The 27,013-nt window shown below is 41.8% G+C and overlaps 1 protein-coding gene across 4 annotated transcripts in view; it reads left to right on the top strand.

The window, feature by feature from the left end:
• Positions 1 to 27,013, top strand: part of MAMDC2 (MAM domain containing 2) — a 222,367-nt gene that overhangs the window by 75,906 nt on the left and 119,448 nt on the right. For all 4 annotated transcript variants that reach the window (XM_029612686.1, XM_029612695.1, XM_029612678.1 and 1 more), the window contains exon 4: positions 24,771 to 25,042. In XM_029612686.1, coding sequence (XP_029468546.1) covers positions 24,771 to 25,042 — 272 coding nt within the window. The remainder of the gene's footprint in view (positions 1 to 24,770; positions 25,043 to 27,013) is intronic.

Raw genomic sequence — 27,013 nt, 5'->3', positions numbered from 1 at the left:
TCTGTATGTTCTTGCCATACCCAGCCCAGTCCTGTTCCTGGGATTCACTCCTTGTCTTGCATGTACCTTGTCTTGCCCCAGCTCTGCTTCAGCTTGTTCAGCCCTGCTCCAGCTTGTCCAGCCTTGTTCCAGTCTCTCCCGCCCTGCTCCAGCCTCTCCAGCTTTGCTCCAGCCTGCCCAACCCTGCTGCAGCCTGTCCAGCCTTGTCGCAGCATGTCCGGACTCACCATGATGTACTGCCACCACAGCAAAGACCTACTGGGCCCTAGAACCCAAGGGCTCAACCTATGGGGGAGGGAACTGGCTAGGCGGAAGACCGGCCTTGTCTATCCAAGTGTCCTGCCTTGTAGGCCTGCACCGCTCCTGGGGTAGTGTACCCAGATCCCAGTAATTGTGATACTTTTGCTCTCTTTCTGGACATGTGCCGAAATCAGGAGATAGGCATGCATCTAGCACTATCACTTGTCCACCCTATTTAATAAAGCAGGCCGATGCACGCACATCTCACATCGGAAGAAAAAGGGGTGTGGACGTTCTGGGGCAGGATTAAGATATATGCGCGCAAGTACCTACACACCTGGGTGCACGCCCAGGTCCAGTGCTGCGTAACTTTACTTCTGCTATGGAGAAGGTGTAAGTTAAAAAAAAATACAAGCATCTGTGAGGGGTTTCAGGGGTCTGAAGTAACTGTGTGTGTGGGGGGGCAGGCTGTATAACCATTGGGTTTGGGAGGACCTAGGAGAACACTGGGCGAACTGGTGAAACTGGTCCTTGGCTGGATGTGCGTCTATTTTAAAATAGAGGCAGTTGTGTGTCCTTAAGCCAATTTATGCTGCTGTGTGCACACAAGCTTAAAATTAGGCACACACATACACGCTCCTGGGCTGTTTTATAACAAGTGCACATATGTGCATGCATATTATAAAATGGGCATCTCTGGATGTGAGCCAATGCACACGTGCGCCCAGACGCCAGTTTGAAAGTTACCATCAAGGTGTTTTTCTGTTGAAAGCTGGAGTCCCAGCCCTCCCTGAAGCCTAGACCACCCCATACTATCACAGACCCTCTAAAGGATACCATAGACCAGCATTCTTGTAGCACCAATGGTAAAGATTCTGCTGTTTTTTTGTACTCTGCTCCTGCTTAACCCACCACAAAGGGTTATAATACTGTAACCGTCTCTTTTTAGTCAGTAAGGAGGTCCAGACAACTGATCCGTAAAGATAGACTTTTATTGCCAGCAAGATGCAGCTAAGACAAAGGCTCAGTACAACTGCATGCCACGCCCCCTTCGGAGCAAACTTTTATGCACTTTACAACTCTTATCTTTCACACATGTGTTCTGGTTTTTGCTGAACAAACATTTCACAAATTGCTGAACAAGCATTAGCTAGCGTGGTCCTCTAGTAGGTGTAGCTTATGATCAGACTATTGTTTCGTCATTTAATTGACGTGTTAGACATTTTACATCGGCATTCGTATTAATACAATACAAAGTATTATTCCAAAATGGAGTTACGTTACGTTACGCTAAAAGTTAGTGCGCCACTGCGTCACTACGCATTACGTATCATTTGCGTTGCAAATATTAGTACGTTCAAGATGGCTGTGCGTTTCACTGCTGGCATGATTAGTCGGAGGATGTTCAGTTGTTCGTTCGTACTTCAGGGGGGTCACGAAATTGAACCCCTTCAATACTGTCTAAGTTTTGGCCTGTTACCACCTTGAAGGTATCAAACATTCTTGCAAAAATGAATCCCTCCTCATGTATGTTTCATCTGGGACCATCATTTCTGATCAAGCCAGCCAGAAATCCTATGTCTCCCTACATAACCCAAATTGTTTGTATCTTGTTATCTGAGGATTTTTTTTTTTTTTTACCACAGTCTGAGTCACTTGTCTGCTCTGTACTAAAAAAGGCATCCATGGACCTTGTGGTATTGGGCAGTTACTGTCCAGTTTTTTTTTGGTTTGTTTGTTTTTATTTATACTTTATTAAATTTTCTTAAAACATTTTTCAAATGAGAAAAGAAAATAGAAAAATTTGGGTTATATTACATTAAATTAATTTCAGGCAAACTTACAAAAGAAATTATCCGCATGTAATTCCAACTTTTAAGTTCACATTACTGGGAGGCTAAACATTAGGTAACAAAAATAAGGCAGTTTTCATATCAACATGAGTATAGGGAACTAATTTACTTTGACCAATAAATTTATCCAATAAGAGTCATTATAAATCCCTCAACCACCTTTTATCTGAAAGAAATACTTCTAAATGTGCTGGTTCTAGAAAACAAACTTATTCTTTTGGAATGTAATCAAACATCTACAAGGAAATTTGAGAAAGAATGTAGCCCCTATGGCTAACACTCTCTGTCTCAAAACTAGGAATTGCTTTCTTCTCAGCTGTGTATTTTTTGAAACATCTGGAAATACCAGGATTAATTGACCACAAAATTTAAACCCTTTATTTTTAAAGTATTTTTGTAATACTAGATTTTTGTCTTGTTCCAAGCTAAAAGCTACAATTAGGGTAGCACTTGATTAAATATCATCTACTGAAGCCTCTAAAAAGGATGTTAGATTAGGGCTTTAATCTAACAGCACATCTATTCCCCCTTCAGGGGCAACTACAGCTCTTTTTTGTTTTGTTAAGTAATAGATTTTAGAAATTAGCAATTCTTTAGAAATACCTAATATTTCCTTTGCATATTTCTTAAATAATTCCTGTGCTGACCATAGTCTAGTACATGGAAAATTCAAAAACCGTAAGTTTTTATTTCTCAAATTATTTTCTAAATTTTCTAGTTGTTTATATATAATCAATGAGTCCTTTATAAAGGTAGTCCCAGTAGACTGCAATGAGGAAATTTGCATTGTCGAAGCAACACTTGATGCTTCTAATACCTCTATCCGTTTTCCATGGTCTTCCAGCTTTTCCTTAATTTCATCAACAAGATTAGTGGATTGGGTCATGGATTGAGACAATTTTCTCTCCATTTTTATAATGGCTCTCCATACATCTACCAGCGTGATGTTTTCAGGCTCAGATGGTTCCTGATCTATTTCCAGCGGATTCCCTCCTCCACTTCTCACAATGCCACTTCTATCCACTGCATTCTCATCTGAAACTCCTGCTGGTGATTTAGATGTCAAGTCTCTCAGGTTAGGGGTAGTTAATATAGCACTAACCCCCTCGCTTCCAAGAGGGGATAGGACTAGCGGTGGCCCCCAATGAAAAGGATATATCAGGTATGACCTCTCTCGAGGTCTGACTCACCCTTCTCGTGAGATGGGAGTCCATCGGGCCCTTCACCTCCTTAGGCACTGGAATGGATTCAGCTATCTTCATTTTTCTTTTTTTCCCCATCAAAATGGATCAGATCCTTCTCAGCAGATTCTTCCCCAGGGGCGCGCCCCTTTGGCGCAGGGCTTCGGCAGTACGCCGGCGGCTGTGCGCCACTGCGCCCAGCTTTAAATTGACGCAGCGATCATTTCCTGGTGTTATCCAAGGGGCGGGGTTTCAGATCTCAAGTTTCACAATTCTCAGTCCTTCTTTGCCCTTGCGCCTACCGGCGTGTTCTCTCCGCAGGGAAGGCTTCCACTGATCTCCTGCTGCGCCCAGCTTTAAATAGATGCAGTGATCACTTCCTGGTGTTATCCAAGGGGCGGGGTTTCAGATCTCTGGCTTCAGTGCCGGGAAAAATAGTGGAAACTATTCTCAAGATCAAAATCATAGAGCATACAGAAAGACATGGTTAAATGGAACACAGTCAATATGGATTTACTCAAGGGAAGTCTTGCCTAACAAATCTGCTTCATTCTTTTGAAGGGGTTAATAAACATGTGGATAAAGGTGAACCAGTAGATATAGTGTATTTGAATTTTCAAAAGGCATTTGACAAAGTCCCTCATGAGAGGCTTCTAAGAAAACTAAAAAGTCATGGGATAGGAGGCGATGTCCTTTCGTGGATTACAAACTGGTTAAAAGACAGGAAACAGAGAGTAGGATTAAATGGTCAATTTTCTCAGTGGAAAAGGGTAAACAGTAGAGTGCCTCAGGGATCTGTACTTGGACCGGTGCTTAAAATGATCTGGCAAGGAATACGATGAGTGAGGTTATCAAATTTGTGGATGATACAAAATTATTCAGAGTAGCTAAATCACCAGCGGATTATGATACATTACAGGAAGACCTTGCAAGACTGGAAGATTGGGCATCCAAATGGCAGATGAAATTTAATGTGGACAAGTGCAAAGTGTTGCATATAGGGAAAAATAACCCTTGCTGTAGTTACACGATGTTAGGTTCCATATTAGGAGATACCACCCAGGAAAAAGATCTAGGCATCATAGTGGATAGTACTTTAAAATCGTTGGCTTAGTGTGTTGCAGCAGTCAAAAAAGCAAACAGAATATTAGGAATTATTAGGATGGGAATGGTTAATAAAACGGAAAATGTCATAATGCCTCTATATTGCTCCATGGTGAGACTGCACCTGGCATATTGTATACAATTCTAGTCGCTGCATCTCAAAAAAGATATAGTTGCGATGGAGAAGGTACAAAGAAGGGCAACCAAAATGATAAAGGGGATGGAACAGCTCCCCTATGAGGAAAGACTGAAGAAGTTAGGGCTGTTCAGCTTGGAGAAGAGATGGCTGAGGGGGGATATGATAGAGGTCTTTAAGATCACGAGAGGTCTTGAACGAGTAGATGTGTATCAGTTATTTACACTTTTGAATAATAGAAGGACTAGGGGGCATTCCATGAAGTTAGCAAGTAGCACATTTAATACTAATCAGAGAAAATTATTTTTCACTCAACGCACAATAAAGCCCTGGAATTTGTTGCCAGAGGATGTGGTTAGTGCAGTTAGTGTAGCTGCGTTCAAAAAAGATTTGGATAAGTTTTTTGAGGAGAAGTCCATTAACGGCTATTAATCAAATTTACTTAGGAATAGCCACTGCTATTAATTGCATCAGTGGCATGGGATCTTCTTAGTGTTTGGTAATTGCCAGGTTCTTGTGGCCTGGTTTGGCCTCTGTTGGAAACAGGATGCTGGGCTTGATGGACCCTTGATCTGACCCAGCATGGTTATTTCTTATATTCTTATGTTCTTATGTTCTTAAGTCTCAGTCCTTCTTTGCCCTTGCGCCTACTGACGTGTTCTCTCCGCAAGGAAGATCCCACTGATCTGCCGCTGTGCCCAGCTTTAAATAGATGTGGCGGTCACTTCCTGGTGTTATCCAAGGGGCGGGGTTTCAGATCTCAAGTTCCGCAATTCTCAGTCCTTCTTTGCCCTTGCGCCTACCGGCATGTTCTCTCCACAGGGAAGGCCTCCGAGTTACTGTCCAGTTTTAAATGTCCCTTTTCCAAAATGACTGAAGCTGTGGTGTTAAGTTAACTCGAGACATCTTGGGGACCTTGATCTTTTGGACCCTCATGGAATGAAAACTCTGTTACTATCTTTTATGGACAAACTTATTTTTGCTAGGGATCAAGATAAATCCTCAGTTCTGATCCTGCTGGATTTCTCATCAGCTTTTGATCTGATAGATTATCAGATTGTCTGAGGAAGCTGGCAGAAGCTGACATGAAGGGCAAGGTCCTTAAATTGAATTCCTCTGAATTTATGGGCTATGTTCAACAGGTGGTCTTAGGTCCTGTGACCTCAGCCCTTTTTACCTTAGTTCTTAAAAAGGGTTCCAGAGGTGATCCAAGATATTATATACCTGTGAGTCTGATGTCTGTGCTGTGAAAAATGGTTGAAATTGTAATAAAGAACAAAATTACTGCATTTATTTATTTATTTATTTATTTATTTATTTAAAAGTATTTATATACCGCTTTTCAAAACAGGGTATCTTGTCAAAACGGTTTACAATAGAAAATAAAATAAATAAAATGGGTTTAAAAATAGTAATAAAAATACAAAAACTGGTATATACCTTAAAGGTAAAATAAAATATTAACAAAAATAACTGAATAATGGAGCTGGGCCAAAGTTCATTCCGTAATTAGGAAAGGATAAGGGGTAGGGGAGGGGGGGTTTGAAATAAAGGAAAAAATGAAATAAAGTTATATATAGATAAGCATAGTTTAATGAGACAAGCCAACATAGATTTAGCCAAGGGAAGTCTTGCCTCACCATCTGCTTCGTTGTTTTGAAGTTGTGAATAAATAAAAGGATAAAGTTGAGCCAAATGATATAGTGTATCTGGATTTCCAGAAAGCATTTGACAAAGTCCCTCATGAGAGACTCTTAAGGAAATTAAAAGTCATGGGTTAAGAGGCAATGTTCTATTGTTGATTGAGAACTTATTAAAAGAAAGGAAATAGAGTGTAGGGCTAAATGGTAAATGTTCTCAATGGAGATCATGGAGTGCCCCAGGATCTCAACTGGGATTGCTGATTTTTAATATAATAACATAGTAAATGTCAGCAGAACAAGATCCAAGTGACCCATCCAGTCTACTCAGCAATTTATCTTTTTTATTATTATTATTTATTAAGGATGTGCATTTGTCCTGCTTCAGCCACCCCAAAAAAGAAGCGGATTTTCCTGAAATTTTGGGAAAATTAGTTTTTCAGGGTTAGTGCGCACTAACCCCAAAAATCGGGGCGGCTGAAAACAAATTGGCCCAAACTGCAGGAAAACGAAATTTCCTGTGGCAGGCCGATAACGAAGGCCAAACCAAAAGGTTTGGCTGAATCACATCCCTATTATTTATGTTATTTTATTCTTAGGGTAATAGTTACTTTGTGAGGTCACCCCAATCAACATCAGTTTTTCTTTTCTTCATCGCAATCATTTAGCCACTAGGAATCCTCTGGGTTTATCCCATGCTGCCTTTTGTCCTCACTATGTCCTCTGGGAGGGCATTCCATATTTATAAATGACCTAGAGATTGGAACGAGTTAAGTGATCAAATTTGCTGATACAAAATTATTCAAAGTTGTTGAATCACAAGAGGATTATGAGAAATTGCAGGAGGATCTTGGGAGACTGGCCATCCAAACAGCAGATGACATTTAATGTGGACAAGTGCAAAGTGATGCATGTAGGAAAGAGCAACCCAAATTATACCTTCACAATGCAAGGTTTCAGTTGGGAAAGCTAGAGAGGTTAGGGCAATTCAGCTTGGAAAAGAAACCACTGAAGGGAGATATAATAGAGGTCTATAAAATAATGAGTGGAGTGAGATAGGTAGACATGAATCAGTTGTTTACTCTTTCAAAAATTACAAAAACTAGGGGACACACAATGAAGTTACTAAGTAATACATTTAAGGGAAATAGAAAATATTTGTTTACTCATCACATAAATAAACTCTAGAATTTGTGGCTATAGAAAGTGGTAAAAGCTGTGAGTGTAGCTGAGTTTAAAAAAGATTTGGACAAGCTCCTAGAAGATAAGTCCATAAACCATTATTAAGGTAGACAAGGGGAAATCCACTGCTTATCCCAGGGATAAGCAGCATGGAATCTATTAACCTATTGGGATCCTGCCAAAAAGTTAATGGATTTCATCTGGGCTCCATGTCATCTGGATTAGCCTCTGTTGGAAATAAGATACTGGGCTTGATGGTCCTTTGGTTTGACCCAATATATCAAATCTTATATTCTTATGTGGTGTCCCTCAAGGTTCTCTTTTATCCCCAGTTCTGTTTAACATCTTTCTTAGTCTGTTGGCAAATATGGGGTACATTTTCACATTTATTTATTTATTCAAATACTTTTATTCCATACCCTTCAATTGAACAGATTGCTAGGTGTGGATTACAACATATATGCTGATGATATCCAGCTCAACCATTCATTGGATATTATAATTTCTTGGAGAACATCAACATCTGTTTGGTTAGCATAGGGCTGTAGATAATTGCTTGAAATTAAACCCCAAAAATCTTAGATCTTGTTTATTGATGAAGAAACCACACAAGCATCAGTGGGCCACATTTTGTTAAATGGGGTTGTTCTTCCATTATGTAGGGAGATGCAGAATTGGGGTATATATCTAGAGGATAATTTGAACTTGCAGTATCACATCTCCCGAATTTCAAGAACTGCACTCTTACATCTTAGGTTGATTAACAAGCTGAAGTTAATCTGAAGTTTGAGTTTTCTGAAGTGGCATGTGCATACAACGTTGTGCCTGGAGTACCGCAATGCTCTAATAAAGGCCATTGCAGTTAATTCAGAGTGCAACAGCTCCTGTGCTGGTTGGATCTAGTCTGTGTAATCATATCACTCTGTACATTGATCAGCTTCATAGGCTACCTTTTGCAAATCAAGCTAAATTCAGGGCAATGATTGATTTTTAAGGTCCTGTATGAGCTGGGCTCTGGTTACCTCAAAGACTGCTTGTTTTAGCCTGGTCTTTGCAATCACAAAATGAAAAGTTACTAGTGATTCCATCATGCAAGAAAGTTAAATTTATAGAAACTAATAAGAGTGCTTCACTGTTTTGCATTCTGCCAGAGGTGGTCAGAATTACTCAGGAGCAGCTTTTTTTTGCACAAGCTGTTTAAACCTGACTATTTAGCCAGGCTTATGGATCTCTGTTAAATTAGTTTGTCATGCTTGGGGCTAAGTCATTTGATTTGATTTTCTGGATCTCTATTCTGGAAGCCATGGTCACGATGATGCCCTGAGTTTAAGAGAGTGGGCAATGGACTGGGAGAAGAGAGAGACTTACCACTAGGGGTGTGTTTATGAAATATTTTTGTTTAGTTTGTTTTTCGTTTCATTTTTCTTTTATTTTTTTTTGTTTATCCTGTTTAGTTTGTTTACCAAAAATGAAATAAAGAAAAATCCTGAAAAACAAAAGGAAAGGAAAGTAATTTGCCTCCTGCCCATCAGACCCACTTCAGCAAAACTCCCCTTTGGGCACCAGTCCTTACCCTATCACTGCCAAATTGGGAAAAAACCCTCCAATGCTAGGCCAGGGCTGGGAATCTCACCCAACTGCCAAACCAGTACCCTAAACCCATCGCCGGGTCTGTGGGTCTTTATTGGACAGGAGCAATCCATAGTCACTTCTGCCCCACTGCTTTGGATTTCCAAAATGACCACACAGTATAATGGTCACAGTCTCATGTTGATTGGTGGCCATTTCGGAAAGCCAGAACATAGTAAAATAGTAATGATGGCAGAAAAAAACCAAATAGTCTATCCAGTCTACCCAGCAAGTTTCTTATGGTAGTAACTGCCGCTCCATGCAGGTTACCCCCAAGCCTTTTGTTAAGGGTAGTAATAGTACTAGAAACATTTTTATTAGATTTGTAATTCGGCCAGCTGCAGGAAATTTCGTTTTCCTGCGGTTCGGGCCGATTTTTTTTCGGCTGCCCCGAAACAAAAACCTCAAACCCACCCCAACCCTTCAAATTTAATTAATTACAAACCCCCCACCCTCCCGACCCCCCCCCCCCAAACATGCCAAAAGTCCCTGGTGGTCCAGCGGGGATCCCAGGAATGATCTCTTGCTCTCGGGCCGGCGGCCCATTGCTCCTCCCATGTGACAGGGGCTGACCAATGGCACCGGTAGCCCCTGTCACATGGTAAGGGCAAAGAGCCACTGGCGCCATTTTGATTAGTGGTAACTGACAGCCCAAGAGGGGGAGATCGCTCCCGGGACTCCGCTGGACCACCAGGGATTCATGGCAAGTCTGGGGGGGGGGGGTGTGTTGCAATTAATTAAATTTGAAGGGTTGGGGTTTTTTTTTTTTTAATGTGCCCTTTCTCCCCCCCCCCCAAGAAATGATAGGAAAACCATATGAAATTTCATGGGTTTTCCTTTCATTTCGGCAGCCCTCCCCCCCCCCCCCCGAAATGCAACGAAATAGGAAATATTGTCTTTATTTCCTATTTCATTGCAAACAAATGCACATCTCTAATTTTTATGGGGTGAACAGCCTTGATAATTCATACAGTGCTTCTTGAATGTGCTTTGCTTTTGGACTTTGCTGTAGAAGTAGAGGTGGGAGTGATTGGGGATCCAACTTGCCTCTGGAAGCCACAAGGACCTAGCATGAGTAAGGACTGGATTAGGAGGAATTCAAGCAAAGGCCTCTGCTTTGGTGGGCAGAGGGAGGGTCCTGTATTCAGAGTTTCTTTTAACATTTTGGCAGTGGATATTAAAAACAAAACAAAAGGTAAATGAACAAAATTTTTGTTTTTCTTTCATTTCATTTAGAAGACAAAATGAAATAGGAAATGTCATTGAATAAATGCACTACACTGTTTTTGGTAATTTGTATGGTTGGTTACAGAATGGGACATATTTTGATGGACTATTTGTCAATAAGATTATATTTACTGTCAGAGGCTATGTATGATTGTAATATATTCTTTTATGTTTATTGCTTGAGCTATTAAATCACTGCATTTTGTGTTGTTCCTATTTTATGGTTAATTTTTTTAATATTATCTTTTTATATTAGTCTCAGTGTCCTTTGCTGATAGAGTGAGTAATTAAATCTTTTACATAAATTGAAAATGAAGATGCCCCTATAAAGGACTTACAAGAAGACTGGCCTATTATTGCAATCCCACTGTGCATTTGGCTTGTGTGTGGCCTACAACTCTCTCCTCCATGGTTATAGCCAGAGCCCCTGGTTTTCTTTGGCAGATTTTTCAAGATTCTGTCGCAAGAATTAGCAAATTCTGTGGCAGATTTTTCAAAATTCTGCAACAATATTGTGGCAAATTTGCAGAATTTTTCATAGCTTATCTCCAGCAATGCAAAAAAAGTCACATTTTTTAAAATTGAAAACCATTGATATAATTTGTTTTAAACAGTATTTAAATTATATACAAATACAAAATTTACCAAGTATAAAGATCAACAATTTATCAAGTTAAAATGTTATAAACTTTTAACTGTGAATTATCACTTTTGTTTTGAATTGAAATAGTACAATCATTCTTTTTAGATTTTCTTGAGAAAGTCCTTATTGTCTTTCTGAGTAAATGAGCTTCTGTATGCTAAAAATGTCCTTAGCATCAGTAGTATGCCAAACTGTTAATTGCACAGAAAGATAAATTCATATATATTGGATACATGGTAACAGATACAGAAAATGGGTTTGAATTAGCACAAGCTGAAACTTGTCAATAGAAGCAACAGTCATCAAGGCATCTCTAAATTGATGTTAATCCCCTCTCTGCCAGTTGTGGGACACCAGCAGTTACAGACTTCCAAAACACATCCAGGTCTTTGTAAATGCTGTATGACTGCTCACATATGCAAGTGCAAGAGCCTTTGTATGAAGATGAAATTCTTCTATAAGCACATTACTCCATCCAGGAATTATATCGAGGTTCTCTTAGGTTTCAGGATTTAAGTGATCTTTGAGGGATCAAACATTCTGACTGCTTTCTCTGTCGTCCATTCCATCTTCATCCCCCCCCCCCCTTCACTTCAGGACCTGAGGAAGGGAGGTAGTGTGAACCACTGAAGAAAGTTCCCTGCAGGCTGCTTGTGAAGGGAGGGGCTGGAGCAGGAGCAGTGAGAGTTTAGACTGAAGGCAGGCAGGGATTGAATTAAGAAGTGTTAAAGCTTTCAGCAAGAATGATTTTGTGGCACATTGTGAAATATATGGCACCTGGCTAATTATGCGGTTTCTCCCACAAGATCACTTTAGAGTAGCAACTAAGAGGCTTTTGATCAAAAAGCTGGCCTGTGGAATCTTGTTCTAAGAGCCACTTCCCTAGTATTCTTATATAAGATGCAAATTTGTTTGATTCTCAGAATGAAAAGAGGTGGTGGAAAGAAAAAAAATGTCCTTCCATCATAGAATAAATCTGGACCCAGACTTCTTTGTTTAGTTCACAATAAAGATTTTTAGGGACAACTGAATTTTTATCGCCATGGGTTGCAAGATTGAGTTAGTATAGGCCTCTAGAAGATAATCCATGAGGAAAAGGGGGGGGGGGGGGGGGAAGAGGGGCAAGGTTCGACTCTCAGAAAAGCCTCCCTCAGCAAATAGAAGGGAAGCTGCAGATTCTTTTTCTCAGTCTGGGAAAAAGTAATTGCAGATATTTGGGTTGTGGACATCATTCAAAAAGTTTACCTCATTGAGAATTCTCAAGTCCACTAAGAGGCTTGTTCTTGACCTTTAGAATGTCTCAGAAGAAGAGGGAATGCTGCATCAGTGGCAGCTTCAGAATTAGCTTGTGGGGTTTTTGCCCATAGTACCTGTCCCTTAATGAAACTGGATAGGTCTGAGTAGGCTCAGCACGCAAGGATGGAATCCCCTCATTCTCCGATTCAAATAGTCAGAGCATGGGACTTTTGTGCTGTTTTGGATCTGCAGACTTCTGATTATTCAGTGTTATCAAAATTGCCTCAGGTATACCCTAAGCAAATTTTATCAATATAGAGCTCTTTTTACTTGGCCTTGTCTCACACCCAAGAAATAGTATACTAAGGTGTTGGTCAGTGACTACCAAGCTTAGAGTACAGGTTTTATTTTGCTTTCCGTGCATGGATGACATAATCATTCAAAGGCAAATGCTTCTGGAGGGCTGCAAGGCCAGAACAAGGTAATTGCCTTGTTTCAAGAGTATGAATAGATTATCATTTGAGACGGGAGTTCTCTCAACCCATCCCCGGATCCATGTCACTGCACCAGTACAAGTTTGGGAGAGCATTGCAAATAAGAGAGGTAGCCAATGAGAATTTAAAAAATGCTTATGCAGGCACCATAGGTCTAAAAGTTTAATATGAATAGAGATGGTCAGGATATCAGATACAAAACCATGGGACTTTGCACTCTAGGTAGCATAAATAGCTTGGAAGATAGCAATCATTTAGTTTCACTATAGTTTTTATTTTTTTTTATGGGAATGCTAGTCCAATCCATATGCATCTTATCTATTTTCTTATATTTTGCTTATGCCTTTTCAGTGATATCTAAAGGATTGTACTGTAGATATTTCCCTGTCCCCAGTGGACTTTCAATCAAGTTTGTACCTGAGACAATGTAGGGTGATGTGACTTGCCCAGGATCACAAGGAACAGCAGCGGGACCTGAACCCTGATGCAGTGATAACGCGTAACATAACTTTGTAAATTACCCCATTTATTCAGACGAATGCTGATGTTTGAATACCGGAGGCTGGAAAAGTGTCACTGGTATTCAAGCATCAGCATTTATCCAGATAACTCAAAAGTAATCCAAATAAGTGCCTTTGGATACTGGCCTCTTCATGCCTCCTTGCTAGAAAATACACAGACTGATTTGTTGGCAGGAAAATGGCAGAAGTACCATGTTTAATGATACAGAAAGCGTTAACATTAATCTAGTGAAGAATTAAAAAAAAAAAATTGATGTGGAGTCACCTAATTACAATGAGGGTGCTGGTTAGGAAGAAAGGGGATAGATGGGGAATATGAAGATAAAGAAATAATGTTGCTTAGAGAATGCACACAAACGCAGGGGGAGTCCTGATATATAGGTGAAAAATTGAGCAAGATTTGGAGTCAACTAAATATATAACTCAGTGGTTGGTTTATGAAATTAAGTAAGATGTTTTCTTTTGAAAATGCCAATAGACTTGAAGGTATATTGGTGAGACAGTTAAGAGGGGCTAGAATAATATCAAGGGAAATAACACAAATAGGAAACTTGTGATCTCGCCTTGGGAAATTGGAGATGCTTGCTTGACCTATTAACAGTCTCTATACTCCTCACAGGTTTTGGTGAGCAAAGACTGAAAATTAAATTTTCTGACTAAGGCAAAGATTCCCCTTTATTGGATTGGAAGGCTGACATGGTGGATGATCTTATTTCATATGGAGAACTATATGTTGCAATGGGGAAACATCTTGGATGTGATGGCTTCGGAGTGGAATATTATAAAGTGTTTAGAAATAGTCTTGCTCCCTTGTTATGGTTCTTTTCAGAGGATAGTGGACTTGGGATACCAGAAATAAATTGGTGGAGACCAAACCATCAAAATGTCAATGTAGAAAGGTGAGGAATGGTGTCAATTTAGCTTATTCAGTGGGTTCAATGTTCTTAATTGCAAATTCTATTAACATGTCAAAGCCAGGAAGCAGCATGTCAAATCACAGTACTGAAAATCCCAGTTGATAGTCCCCTTGGCTTTGACAAGTTAATAAAATTTGCTATTGAACATTGAACCCATTGGGCAAGCTAAATGGACTCAGGATACCAGCCAAATTCAATGTATGAGCAATTATTTCACTTGAAACCAGAGGAAAACAAACACCCAGAATATTTAGACTTATTTATCACTTGAGTGTAGAGTCTAACATTTTTGTAGAAGTACTGTCCTTATGTATAGAACAATTAAATGCCTCAGCTAATGAATAAAAACCAAGTAGTTTATTTTTAAGGGGAACTTCAGAGTTGGTTGGATAACTTATCTGGCTAAGTCTGGTCATCCTATAGACCTGTCCTAAAGTTGGCAGGATACGTTTATCTGGCTAACTTGCCGAGCTGCACAGCAGCTGAATATGAACCTCAAGATTTTTATTTTCCTGTATAGTTTGCAAAATTAAATTATTAAATAGTTTCTATACAGAGTTTAATATATTAAAGTATGTGTAGTAGCTGCAAAATGCACTACTCTGCAAATGAAATTTGGTGCATTTAATTTACATTTCTTTTTTGGGGAAAAAGGGTGTCCCCAGCTGTAAAATATTTACCCCCATTCAAACCTCTACCACCATCTCCCTTAACCTGACGTTCCAAACTTAGATGTAAATTTTCAAAGAGTTGTGTGCAGAATAATTAGTGTATATGTGCGTAAGAAGCCCATACTCGTTTAATTGGTATTTTATAAAAATCGAAAGTACATGCGTACTTTGTTTCCCATGCAAATATTCTTGCTGGAAGCAAAGTAGTCTGGGGCATTCTGGAGCAGGATAACAGTTGCGTGTGTAAGTTGCTATTTTAAAAGACTTGCATGTACATTTGGCAAATTGCATACAACTTACACCTGCCAGTTATCTTGCATAATTGATATTATACTTGTTTATTATGTATTATTGCAGGGTGGGAGGTCTGAGTGAAGTGGGAGAGTTCATGCTGAAGAACAAAGAGAATGACTGGGTGAACTGGTGGAGCAATTGGGAAACTGGTTAATTTCAATTATGTGCACATGTTTTAAAATATACCAGTTTGCGTGCATACAAGTTTTATATAATTCCTACTTTTTTATGCATATATATTATATATATATATATATATATATATATAATATATATATGCATGTATATTTTCAAAACGAGTAGGAAAAATATGCATGTTCAATGCATTGAAATATGTGCTTTAAATGCATTGGATGCATTTGCATGTAAGCAGGCATATGGGCTTATGTTCCTGGGTAAAGATCCACAAATTACTTGCAGGATATAAAAACTTTGTAGATCTACATGTAACAATATATGCACATATATGCCGCCGCCCATGGTTCTATGAAAGTTATCCTTCCTGAGTATCTGTGAAAGTTTGTTTGTAGCAACAGAAGTTTAATTTCATATTTGTTTATATTTATTACTTTAAAAAATAATATAGAACAAAAACATAAGATATGCCATACTGGGTCAGACCAAGGGTCCATCAAGCCCAGTATCTTGTCTCCAACAGTGACCAATCCAAGTCACAAGAACCTGGCGAGAATCAAAACTAAGTAAATCCCTTGCTACTAGTGCCGGCCACAATCAGTGGCTATTCCCTATTGATTAATAATAGTTTATGGACTTCTCAAGGAATTTATCCAACCCTTTTTAAATCCAGCTACAATAGCTGTCTTAACCACATCCTCTGGCAACGAATTCCAGTGCTTAATTGTGCGTTGAGTGAATTTTCTCCGATTAGTCTTAAATGTGCCACACACTAACTTCATGGTCTGCCCCCTAGTCTTTCTATTATCTGAAAGAGTAAATAACCGATTCACATCTACTCGTTCAAGACCTCTCATCTTCTTAAAGACCTCTATCATATCCCCCCTCAGCCGTCTCTTTTCCAAGCCGAATAGCCCTAACCTCTTTAGCCTTTCCTCATAGGGGAGCTGTTCTGTGCCCTTCATAATTTTGCTTGCCTTTCTCTGTACTTTCTCCAGTTCAACTATATCTTTTTTGAGATGTGGCGAGCAGAACTGCACACAGTATTCAAGGTACGGTCTCACCACAGAGTGATACAGAGGCATTATGACATTTTCCGTTTTATTAACCATTCCCTTCCTAATAATTCCTAACATTCTGTTTGGTTTTTCGACCACCACAGCCCAGGGAGCTGATGATTTCAATGAAATAGCAACATGCGCTGGTAACTGTATGCCACATTTACTTTCTTTATAAACTGGTTTGGAAGCAACATGCTGTATCCAGCAAGAGAGAGAATATGGCTGTCGCTGTAGCCAAAGGAATGATAATGAGCATAACTCTTGGAAAAGACAGCACTTCAACCCTCCCAGCTAGCAAGGGTACATGTGTCATTTGGGCATCCATCTGGGTTGGGGTGGGGACAGTAATTTAAAAAAACCCTTACATTTATATTACATTTTAATTGTAAAATATCTTTAGCATAGTTCCAGTTTTTTAAAGTAGTTATTCAGGAAAATGAAGATTGATCACATGAAAAGCCAGTAAATCAATATGTACCACTGGCTGTTGGTGTCTATATTATGAATTTACACAACTTGATGTAAAAAAAAATAAGTGGCTTTGCTTGGTCTTTATTTTATTTTTACTTTCTTTGTCTTTGTTGATTGCAATTTGTTTTCCCCTCCCAGTTTTTTTCTTTTCTTGCTGCCCATCTCCAGGTTTACACATTTGTTTTAACATTATCTCTTATTTGTTGTGTGAAAACAGAGATGCTTAAACAAATCTGAGGTCCTTATTCAAAAGCCATTTAGACGGATAACTCAGAAGCTTGCTGACACTTAACCTGATATGTTTTAATAGGGCCACTTAAGACTTCAGTTATCTGGCTACATGCACCCAGATAACTTGAGACCTAATCAATCAGTTATATTCAAACATACCCAGTTTGGTTTGAAAGTTATCCAAGTAAGTATATGCAGATAACTTTAGTCAAGTATATTCAGTGGGATGTTTATCCGACTGAATATCTTGAATGACTTATTTGGCTAACTGTAGCCAGATACGTTTTCCTTTTGCCATTTTTCTGAAGGTTGGCCTCATGGTGAATACACTGAAAGTAATAGACCTCAATACAACGGTTATTGATACAGTGTTCACATTAGATCAGATTGTGTAAAGCACTGGATTTCTTCCTCTGGAGATAACCACAACATTTAAATATGGCTTCCGCATAGCCATTAGAGGTGTACTAGAGTGTATTGGAGTGTTTCTGTGTTTTAACATTGATAATCTTCCAGATGTGGAGGGTCCAAAGAGTTCAGAGGTGTTATGGAGTATTTCTGTTTGCTTCTACTGGGAATGTTCTAGCACTTGAGGTTCAGAGGGAATTCAAGAGATGTATGTGTGTTATAGGAGTGACAGTGTGGTTCTTCCCTCCAAGAGGATGGAAGAAATTAAGGAGTATAAAATACACCCCCCCCCCCCCCCACACACACACACACACACAAGAGACAGAGTGAAGTTTTCGTGGAGTATTTTTGGAGCTTGTGTTTCCACAAATGCTGGAGTTGGAGTTGGTCTGAAGACTTGGTCTAGTAAAGCTCTGTGTGTAGTGTTAAAGAGGGAAGAACTAGAAGGAAAGGAGGCCAACAAGAAGAAGTTGTCCTTACCTGACTTGCCAGATCTGGGATAATCTTTTGAAGGAGGAGAATCCTTCTTTGGATTGTCCAGCTTCTGATCCTGGGAAGACTGCCACTAGGAGAAAGTAGAGGATTTTTGTAGGTCCATCTGCTGATGTTTGAGTTCAAGAGAGACTCTATAATTTTTTACTGGGATTGCAGAGGACCTGGGAAAGAGAGAGTAGAGGGCAACCTTGGGAGTGACTTTCAATGTATGAGATTTGAATTCTGAAGATGTAACTTGGAGGAGTGGTGAATTTCTGTACTTTTTGATCTGGACGGTTTACTATTTTTTCTGTGGACTTTTACTTTGTATTGGCTGAAACCTGGTTCATTTTTCTAAGTAAACTTCTTCCTCTGAGGACAAGCAGGATGGTAGTCCTCACACATGGGTGACATCAGATGGGGCCCTGATGCAGAAAACTTGTGTCAAAGTTTCTAGAACTTTGGGTAGGGACACTGAGCATATGAGCATGCCCTATACCACGTGTTTTTTCCACGGAGTTGTAAGCCTTGTGGTGTGTTTGAGCTCATTTTGGCCTGTTTTAGCCTTGTGGAAAACATTTTTGCTCTTCGCTTTTTCATGGTTTTTCCTTTGATTCTGTTGCTGGGACCCTCTCTGTGCCTTCCTGTAGTGTCTTGGGTTAGGGTTTTTGGTGTTTCGGGTAAGTTTCTTTTTACAGTCTATTCCCTACCGTGGTGATGGTTCATTGGTGCCTGTTAGCCATCTCTGCCCGCTGCTATCGCTTTCAACTTTGCAGTCCTTTGGTTTCGCCCTATCATGGCCATGTCTGGTTTTTGCCGGTGCCCGAGGATCATGTCTATCACTGATCCTCATATGGTATGTATCCTCTGCCTGGGGGCATCGCATGATGTCTGGGGTTACCTCTTATGTGCTCAGATGACTCCAAAGGAAAGTCTGCTTCGACTCATCAAGATGGATCAGCTCTTCGGATCAAGGAAGTCGAGCCGTGGGCATCGGCATCATCATCAATGAACACCACACCATCGGCAGGACCGTCGGTTCTGTCAATGTCGGCAGTGGATAGGGGTGTCGGAGACCAACCATTGTTGATCTCTGGGCTGAGGATGCCGGATTCATTGTTTTCTACCTTGCCACCAGGGAAAGACCTGGCTGAGCATCGAGGGAAGCCTAAGATGCATTGGCACCAATCCCCGTCGATGCACAGAGCTGGGTGCAGAGATGCACCACCTTTTGCTGTGATGCCTCCAAAGCGGTCTCGTGGCAAGGAGCGCCCACCCTCTATTGGTGCTAGGTTCTGTGAAGGTCTCCATTGGTCCTAGTGCCAGTCACTGATCCCCCCCCCCTTGTGGGTCCAGTCGGTGTTGGTATCAGCAATGCTTAAGCAGGAGCTGGAGCATCGAGACAAGCTGACGGTGAAGCGTGCGCTGAAGGGCCTCGGTCCTGCGGCACCGACGGCACTGGACCTGTGCCACCCATCCTTGAACCGTTTCTGGAGAAGCTTAAGGTGCACATTGGTGTGTTGCCAACTCAGCTGGTGCCGGTTCCTGGGACAGCATTGGTGCCTGGTGAGGCACTGAGGCCTCTCCTACCGATACAGTGGTAGTTGCCAGTTCCTCCTCCAAGGAAGCTCCACCGAGGCTGGCAGAGTCACCGAGGCTTGTAGCCCCCCATCCAGTTCTACTGGTGCCTGCACCTCTGGGCAAAGGTTGAGCTCCTAGGGCCTCATCTCCTGTAGCATACAGTGAGGATCAAGGTCCCGATGACCACTGGGGGGGATGATCCATCTGAGTCCTCCACTGAGGACTTTGATGGTCTTCCGCCAGCCCCTTCTCCTCCAGATGAACGAAGGAAGTCCCCACCTGAGGACTTGACCTTCGCAGTTTTTGTGAGGGTGATGGTGAAGGCCATCCCATTTCAACGTTTGACAGAGGAGGATGTCAGGTACAAAATGCCGGAGATCCTCCAGTTCATGGAGCCTCCTAAGGAGATCATGGCGGTCCCGGTATGCGAGATCCTTAAGGAGCTGCTGCTGAGGATGTGGGAACACCCCCTCATAGTGCCTCCCGTTAACAAGAAGACAGACAGGGTCTACCTCATCCAGAAGGCTGCTGGATTCAATAATTATCAGCTGCCTCAATAGTCGGTGGTGGTCAAATATGCTCTCAGGAGGGCCAAGTGCTATCAGACCTATTCCTCAGTGCCTCTGGGAAAGGACCACAGAGCGATGGATGCTCTTGGGAGAAAGGTGTTCCAAGGAGTCATGCTTATTGCCCGCATCACTGCCTACCAGCTCTGTATGAGCCAGTACTCCCGGGACATCTGGAAACAGGTGCAGGAGGTAGCCAAGCAGCTGCCTCAACAGCAGCAAGATACCCTCATGTTGCTGGTACACAAGGGTCTGGAGTGCGGAAAACAGAAAGGTCCAGGTGACCTATGATGATATCAAAATGGCATTGAGAATCTCTGCAGCAGGAATCTGTGCCCACAGATTGGCATGGTTGCGGGCCTCTGATCTCTGATAGGAGGTACAGGAACAATGCGCTGACGTGCCGTGTACAGGAGAGAATCACTTTTAGGGTGAGGGATTTTGTGGCCCAACTTTGGGACCACCATGAGACCCTCCAACAACTGTCCGCCAGTACTCTGGACCTGTTCTCCTCATCCAGGAGGCTGTCGAGACTGGAGCCAAGGAAGTCTTTCTTTCGCCAGAGGTAGTACTATCTGCTGTCTCCTTGCTCCTGTCAATACCATCAGGGCTCCCGATGCCATCTGAGGCAGCAGAGAGTCCCAAACCCCAGTCAGCTCCTCAGTCAGCTCCACGGACAGGGTTTTGACTGGGCCTTAGGGAGCACAATCCAGTTGCCTCTACCCAGGACAATGGACCCTCCGGTCGGGGGCAGGCTATGGTTCTTTGTGAACCAGTGGCCCAGTGTAACCTCAGACCAGTGTGTTCTGCCAATCGTCCACCAAGGATACCAATTGAATCTATTAGGTGTCCCACCAAATTGCTTTCCATGCCCACATTGGGGGCCAGTAGTGCATCACGAGGTACAACAAGCGGAGCTGTCCTCCCTCTTAATGGCCAGAGGGTTGAGCCTGTACCACTAGGGCAAAGAGGGCAGGGATTCTACTTTAGGTACTTCCTGATTCCAAAGAGAACAGGAGGACTCTGTCCCATTCTAGACTTAAGGGCTTTGAACAAGTTTCTATAAAGAGAAAAGTTCAAAATGGTTTCCCTGGGCATTTTGATCCCCCTTTTGCAAAAAAGGGACTGGCTATGCTCCCTCGACCTAAAGGACATATATACTCATATCGAGATCTTCCCATGTCACAGGAAGTATCTCTGATTTACGACAGGAACCCAGCACTTCCAGTACCAAGTGTTGCTATTCGGGCTCACATCCGCAACATAGGTCTTCACAAAATACCTGGCCATGGTGGCGACACATCTCTGCATACTGGGAGTGCATGTCTTCCTGCATCTGGATGATTGACTGGTCAAGAACAAGTCTCAGGCAGGGGCTGTCAGGTCCCTGCACTTAACCATTCTGGTATTGGAGTCACTAGGGTTTGTTCTCAACTACCCAAAGGCCCATCTCAACCCGTTACCTCAATTGGACTTCATAGGAGCCCTGCTAGACACAGCTCAGTCCAAGGCCTTTCTGCCCCACCAGAGGGCCATTATTGTGGTAGAGATTCAACAGAGCCAGCAGGTGTCAGCCTAGTACATGTTGAGGCTGTTGGGCCATATGGACGAAAGCGTCCATGTTATTCCCTTGGCACATTTACACATGCACCCTGAGGTCACAGTGGTGCCAGGCCTCTCAGAGCCTCCAGGATTGTATCTAAGTCACCTCAACTCTCTGGGACTCATTGTCATGGTGGCGGGCACTTTCCAATCTGGAACACGGGATCTCGTTTCGGAGTCTACTCACTCAAATTGTCCTAACCACGGATGCATCTACCTTGGGGTGGGGAGTTCATGTAGATAGGCTCGGTACCCAGGGTCTTTGGTCTGCTCCAGAACGTTTTTGTCAAATGAACTTCCTGGAGCTTCGAGCGATCAGGTACATGCTATGGGCTTTCAGAGATTGGCTGCTGAACAAAGTTGTTCTGATCCAGACTTCAACCTGGTTGCCATGAGGTATGTCAGCAAGCAGGGAGGCATGGGATCATACCTCCTACATCAGGAAGCTGTCCAGATCTGGTCGTGAGCCCTGTCTCACGAGATAGTGCTCAAGGTCATGTACCTAGCCAGGATGGAGAACATGGTAATGGACAGACTGAGTTGTGCCTTCAGACCCTATGCGTGGTCCCTGGACCAGTGGGTAGCGAATCAGATATTCTGCTTCTGGGGGAGCTTGGACGTAGATCTGTTCACATCCCCCTGCAATAGGAAGGTGCCTCAATTCTGCTCCCTGACAGGACAGATGGCAAACCAGCCTTGGACGCCCTCGCCTGTTATTGGGGCAAGGGTTTTCTGTATGCATATTCTCTGATTCCCTTAGAGGTGAAGACTCTCTCTTGAAACTTTGCGAGGACAAAGGGATTATGATTCTCATAGCCCCTCATTGGCCGAGACAGGTCTTATTTCCACTCCTTCTTGAGTGGTCCATCCAGCGAGCAATCAGTCTGGGGACTTCCCCAGATTTCATCAGGCAAGACCAAGGCAGGCTGTGGCATCCCAACCTCCAGGCCCTGTTGCTCACAGCTTGGATGTTGAGAAGTTAATTCTGCAGCCGCTTGATTTTTCAGAGGATGTGTCTCAGGTCCTGGTGGCTTCTAGAAAGCCTTCCAGTAGAAAGTCCTATGGGCTGAAGTGAAGGAGGTTTTCCATGTGGTGTGAGTCAAAAGCCCTAGATCTGTTCTCCTGCTCCTCTCAAAAACTGCTTGATTGCCTTCTACATCTATCGGAGTCTGGATTAAAAAACAACTCCGTTAGAGTTCATCTTAGTGCAACTGGCACATACCACCACAGTGTATATGCTACACCCATCTCTGTACAGCCCTTAGTTGTATGATTTATGCAAGGCCTGCTTCAATTGAAGCCTCCCCCTAAGGCCTTCCACTAGGTCTTGGGACCTCAATGTAGCATTAGCTCAGCTGATGAAAGCTCCTTTTGAGCCACGTGCACCTGTGACCTGAAGTACCTGACCTGGAAGGTCATATTTTTGGTAGTGGTCACTTCAGTGCACAGGGTCAGCAAGCTCCAAACCTTAGTGACTTATCCACCTTATACTAAGTTCTATTATGACAGGGCAGACTTACGTATGCGCCCTAAGTTCCTGCCTAAAGTGATGATGGATTTCCATCTTAACCAGTCAATCGTCCTGCCAATATTCTTTCCCAGGCTTCATTCGCACCAAGGCAAATGAGCACTGCATAGCCTTCTATGTGGAGCGGACAGATGCCCATAGACAGTCTACCCAACCTTTTGTTTCTTTTGATAAGAATAGGTTGGGCGATGCAGTTGCCAACCAGATACTATCCAATTGGCTAGCAGATTGCATCTCCTTCTGTTATGCCTAGGCGAGACTGCATCTTGAGGTTCATGTCAAGGCTTATTCTGTCAGAACTATGGCAGCATTGGTGGCCCATTGTAAGCAGTTCCTGTGGAGGAGATTTAAGGCTATGACGTGGAGTTCTCTCCACAAATTTATATCACATTACTGTCTGGATAGGAATGGCCGACATGACAGTCTGTCACATCCAGTCTGTCCTTCAGAACTTGTTTGAGGTGTAGAACCCAACTCTCCCAACCTAGAGCTCATTGTTTGGGTTCAGGCTGTCTCCCCCTCTGTTACCAACAGCACTGGTGTTGTTGTACCTGTTGACACCTGGTGTCTGTTGGTCCCCCTTCTTGTGTTGGGCAGAAGCCTGTAGCTAGGGATTCACCCATATGTGAGGCCTACCATTCTGCTTATCTTCAGAGAAAGCAGAGTTGCTTACCTGTAACAGGTGTTCTCCAAGGACAGCAGGATGTTAGTCCTCATTAAACCCAACTGCCACCCTGTGGAGTTTGGTTTTTCCTGTTTTTAATTTTGATCATAATTCTATGTTACGAGACTAAAGAGGGACCCCGTGTGGACACGTGGTATAGAGCATGCTGGGCATGCTCAGTGTGCCTACTCAAAGTTCTAGAAGCTTTGACATAAGTTTTCTGCATTAGAGTTCCATCTGATGATGTCACCCATGTGTGAGGACTAACATCTTGCTGTCCTCAGAGAATACGTGTTACAGGTAAGCAACTCTGTTTTCTGTTTGAAGCACAATACTGGTATGGACATTGATTTTTTTTTTTAAGGTAGGCCAGTTTAGCCTTGCAGAAGTTCCTGCTGCAATTTCATGGGACCCAGGGAAACTTTTTCCACACCCTGGTTGAGCGAGTCCAATACTCTCCAGGCAAGGTGACCTTGAGGGGGGGTGGCGGTTAAATAAGTCATTCAATTTTAGTATCATACTTCATATGTGAGCTCACTGGAGTGGAAATCAGAGTAGGGTCACAGCTGTCTTGTCCTTCTAATGATGATCTAGTAGCTATCAGCAAAAAGGAAAATGTGCCCTACCCAACTTGCCTAGTAGCCCCTACCTACACTATCATAGCTAAGGATATCTCCCAGCTGTCCATCATACAAGCTTGACTTGCCTGCATTACACTAACTTCGATCATTACCCTTCCTTGCCCTCACTACCGTCTATTATGCAAAACTTCAAGAATCAGATGAAAATCCATCCTACATGCTCTACTCCTCTCTCCTCACCACTGTCACCTCCATTCCTGCCCTCAACTGATCAGCACGCTAGCAGAGTGAGCAGGGTGCTTACTCCTTCCCTAAAACAAAACTGCTGGCATAGTTGCTCTGAGAGTGGGAACATGAGCTGCTTCCAGTTTTGTACATAGCAATATCTCAGTACAGTAAGAGGTAAAGATAAGATTATGGGATCATCAGATATATTAACAATTGAGTATTTGCTCTGTTTTTGCTTTATATAATCTAATTTTTATTTTTGTATGTTCAAGGGCATTACATTTCTGTGGATACATCCTTTGGAACTGAAGGAGAGAAAGCCGTGCTTATCAGCCCTGACCTCCAGCCTGAGGATTGGTCCTGCATTAGACTGATTTATCAGATTTCTGGTTCAGAATCCTCTTCTTCTCAATCTAGCAAACTGAATGTGTATGTGAGGCCAGAAGGTCAGAGCTTTGATCATTTGCTGTGGTCGTCCAAGGAGTATTCAGACAGCTGGCTTATATCTAGTATAGATTTGAGGAACACCACACAGAAGTTCAAGGTAAGGTATACCTGTTGGGAGCCAACTTTTTTGTTTGCTTTGTTCATTAAAACTTTATGTAAATATAGGCTTTCTCTTGGGTTTCCATTGTTATTTTTTAATGGATTTCTGAAGTTTATAGAAATTAAAAAAAAAATTGATCTAAGCAAAGAATAACAAAATTAGAGCATAAGACATGCCATGTTGAGTCAGACTAAAGGTCCATCGAGACCAGCATCCTGTCTCCAACAATGGCTGATCTAGATAACAAGTACTCAGAAGATCCTAAAGAGTAGGACTTGCTCCCAGGGTCACTCCTAGGGATAAGCAGAGGATTTCCCAAGTCTTTCTAGCTAATAATGGTTTATGGACTTTTCTTCCTAGAACTTGTCCAAATCCCTTTTAAACCCAGCTATGCTAGTCACCTTAACCACATCCTCTGGCAACAGATTCCATAGCTTAATTGTATGTCCATGTGCTCTTGTCCACATTAAATTTCATCTGCTGCTTAGATGCCCATTCCCTTAGTCTCACAAGGTCCTTCCACAATTCCTCTTAGTCTACTTGTTTTGTTACAACTTTGGATAATTTTGTAGAATCTGAAAATTTGACCAAATACTTTTTGCTTTCTTTTCCATATCATTTGTGAATATTTTAAACAGTATCGGTCCCGTACAGATCCCTGGGGCACTCCACTATTTATCTTTCTCCATTAGAAAAACTGACCATTCAGTCCTACTCTTTTGTTTCCTGTCTTTTAACCAATTACCAATCCACAATAAAGCTTTGGCTCCTACCCCTTGACTTTCTAATTTCCTGAGGAGTTTCTCATGAGGGATTTTATCAAAAGCCTTCTGAAAATCCAAATACACTATATTGACTGGCTCACCTTTATCCACATATTTATTAACACCTTAAAAATAATCTAGTAGATTGTAAGGCAAGACTTCCCTTTGCTAAATCCATGTTGGCTCTTCCTCTTTGCTCTTCCTCTTTGCTCTTTGCTCTTCCTCTTTGCTAAATTCATGTTGGCTCTTCCTCATTAAGCCATGGCCTGACACTGATTACAACATCTAGCCCTTTATAGAAATTGGCGTTACATAGGCCACCTTCCAGTCTTCAGGTACTTTGGCTGTTTTTAACAATAGGTTACAGATTACTAGTAACAGATCTGCAATTTCAAATTTGAGTTTTTTTCAGAACTCTGGGATGAATACCCATCCGGTCCTTGTGATTTGTTATTTTTTAGTTTTATCAGTTTGCTTTATTACATCTTCCATTTTCAAAGTGAATGCTTCAATTCCTCTGAATCATCACCATCAAAGAACTTTGCTGGAGTGGGAATCTCCCCAACATCCTTCTCAGTAAAAACAGAAGCAAAGAATTCATCTAGTCTATGCTTCGTGCCAACTTTTAAACTTTGTAATCACTATTTTTAGTTTGCTTTCTAGTTTCCTCATTTTATCATAATCTCCCTTTTTAAAGTTAAATGCTTCAGCTGTAGTTTTACATAATGTCCTCCAGTCAGTGATTATGCCAAATTCGATTGTCCTATTATAACTATTGCTAAGTGGCCCCACCACTATTACCCATTGCATCAGATCCTACATTTCATTGAGGACTAGTTCTAAAATAGCTCCCATTCTTGTCAGTTCTAGGTCCAGCTGCTCCATGAAGTAGTCATTTATGGCATCTAGAAACTTTCCCTCCCTAGCATGTTCTGATGAGACATTTCCCCAGTTAATACTGGGGTAATCAAAAGATCCCATTATTATTGTGTTGGCAATTTTATTTGCCTTTCTAATTTCTGTTATTCACTGTCTGATACTTCATCCTAGCCAAATGATGATTGCATACACCTACTATCATGCTATTTGCCATCATACATGGAATTTCTACCAATAAAGATTCTAGAGTTCATTTTGTTTCCTCCTGTGCCATTCTTAATATATAGTGTGATGCCTCCACCAATTTGATCTACCTTGTCATGTT

This window comes from Rhinatrema bivittatum, chromosome 1 (genome assembly GCF_901001135.1).
Source record: "Rhinatrema bivittatum chromosome 1, aRhiBiv1.1, whole genome shotgun sequence".
Taxonomy (NCBI): domain Eukaryota; kingdom Metazoa; phylum Chordata; class Amphibia; order Gymnophiona; family Rhinatrematidae; genus Rhinatrema; species Rhinatrema bivittatum.
The sequence above is the reverse complement of the archived record's forward strand: the minus strand, read 5'-3'. Positions and strand labels throughout refer to the sequence as shown.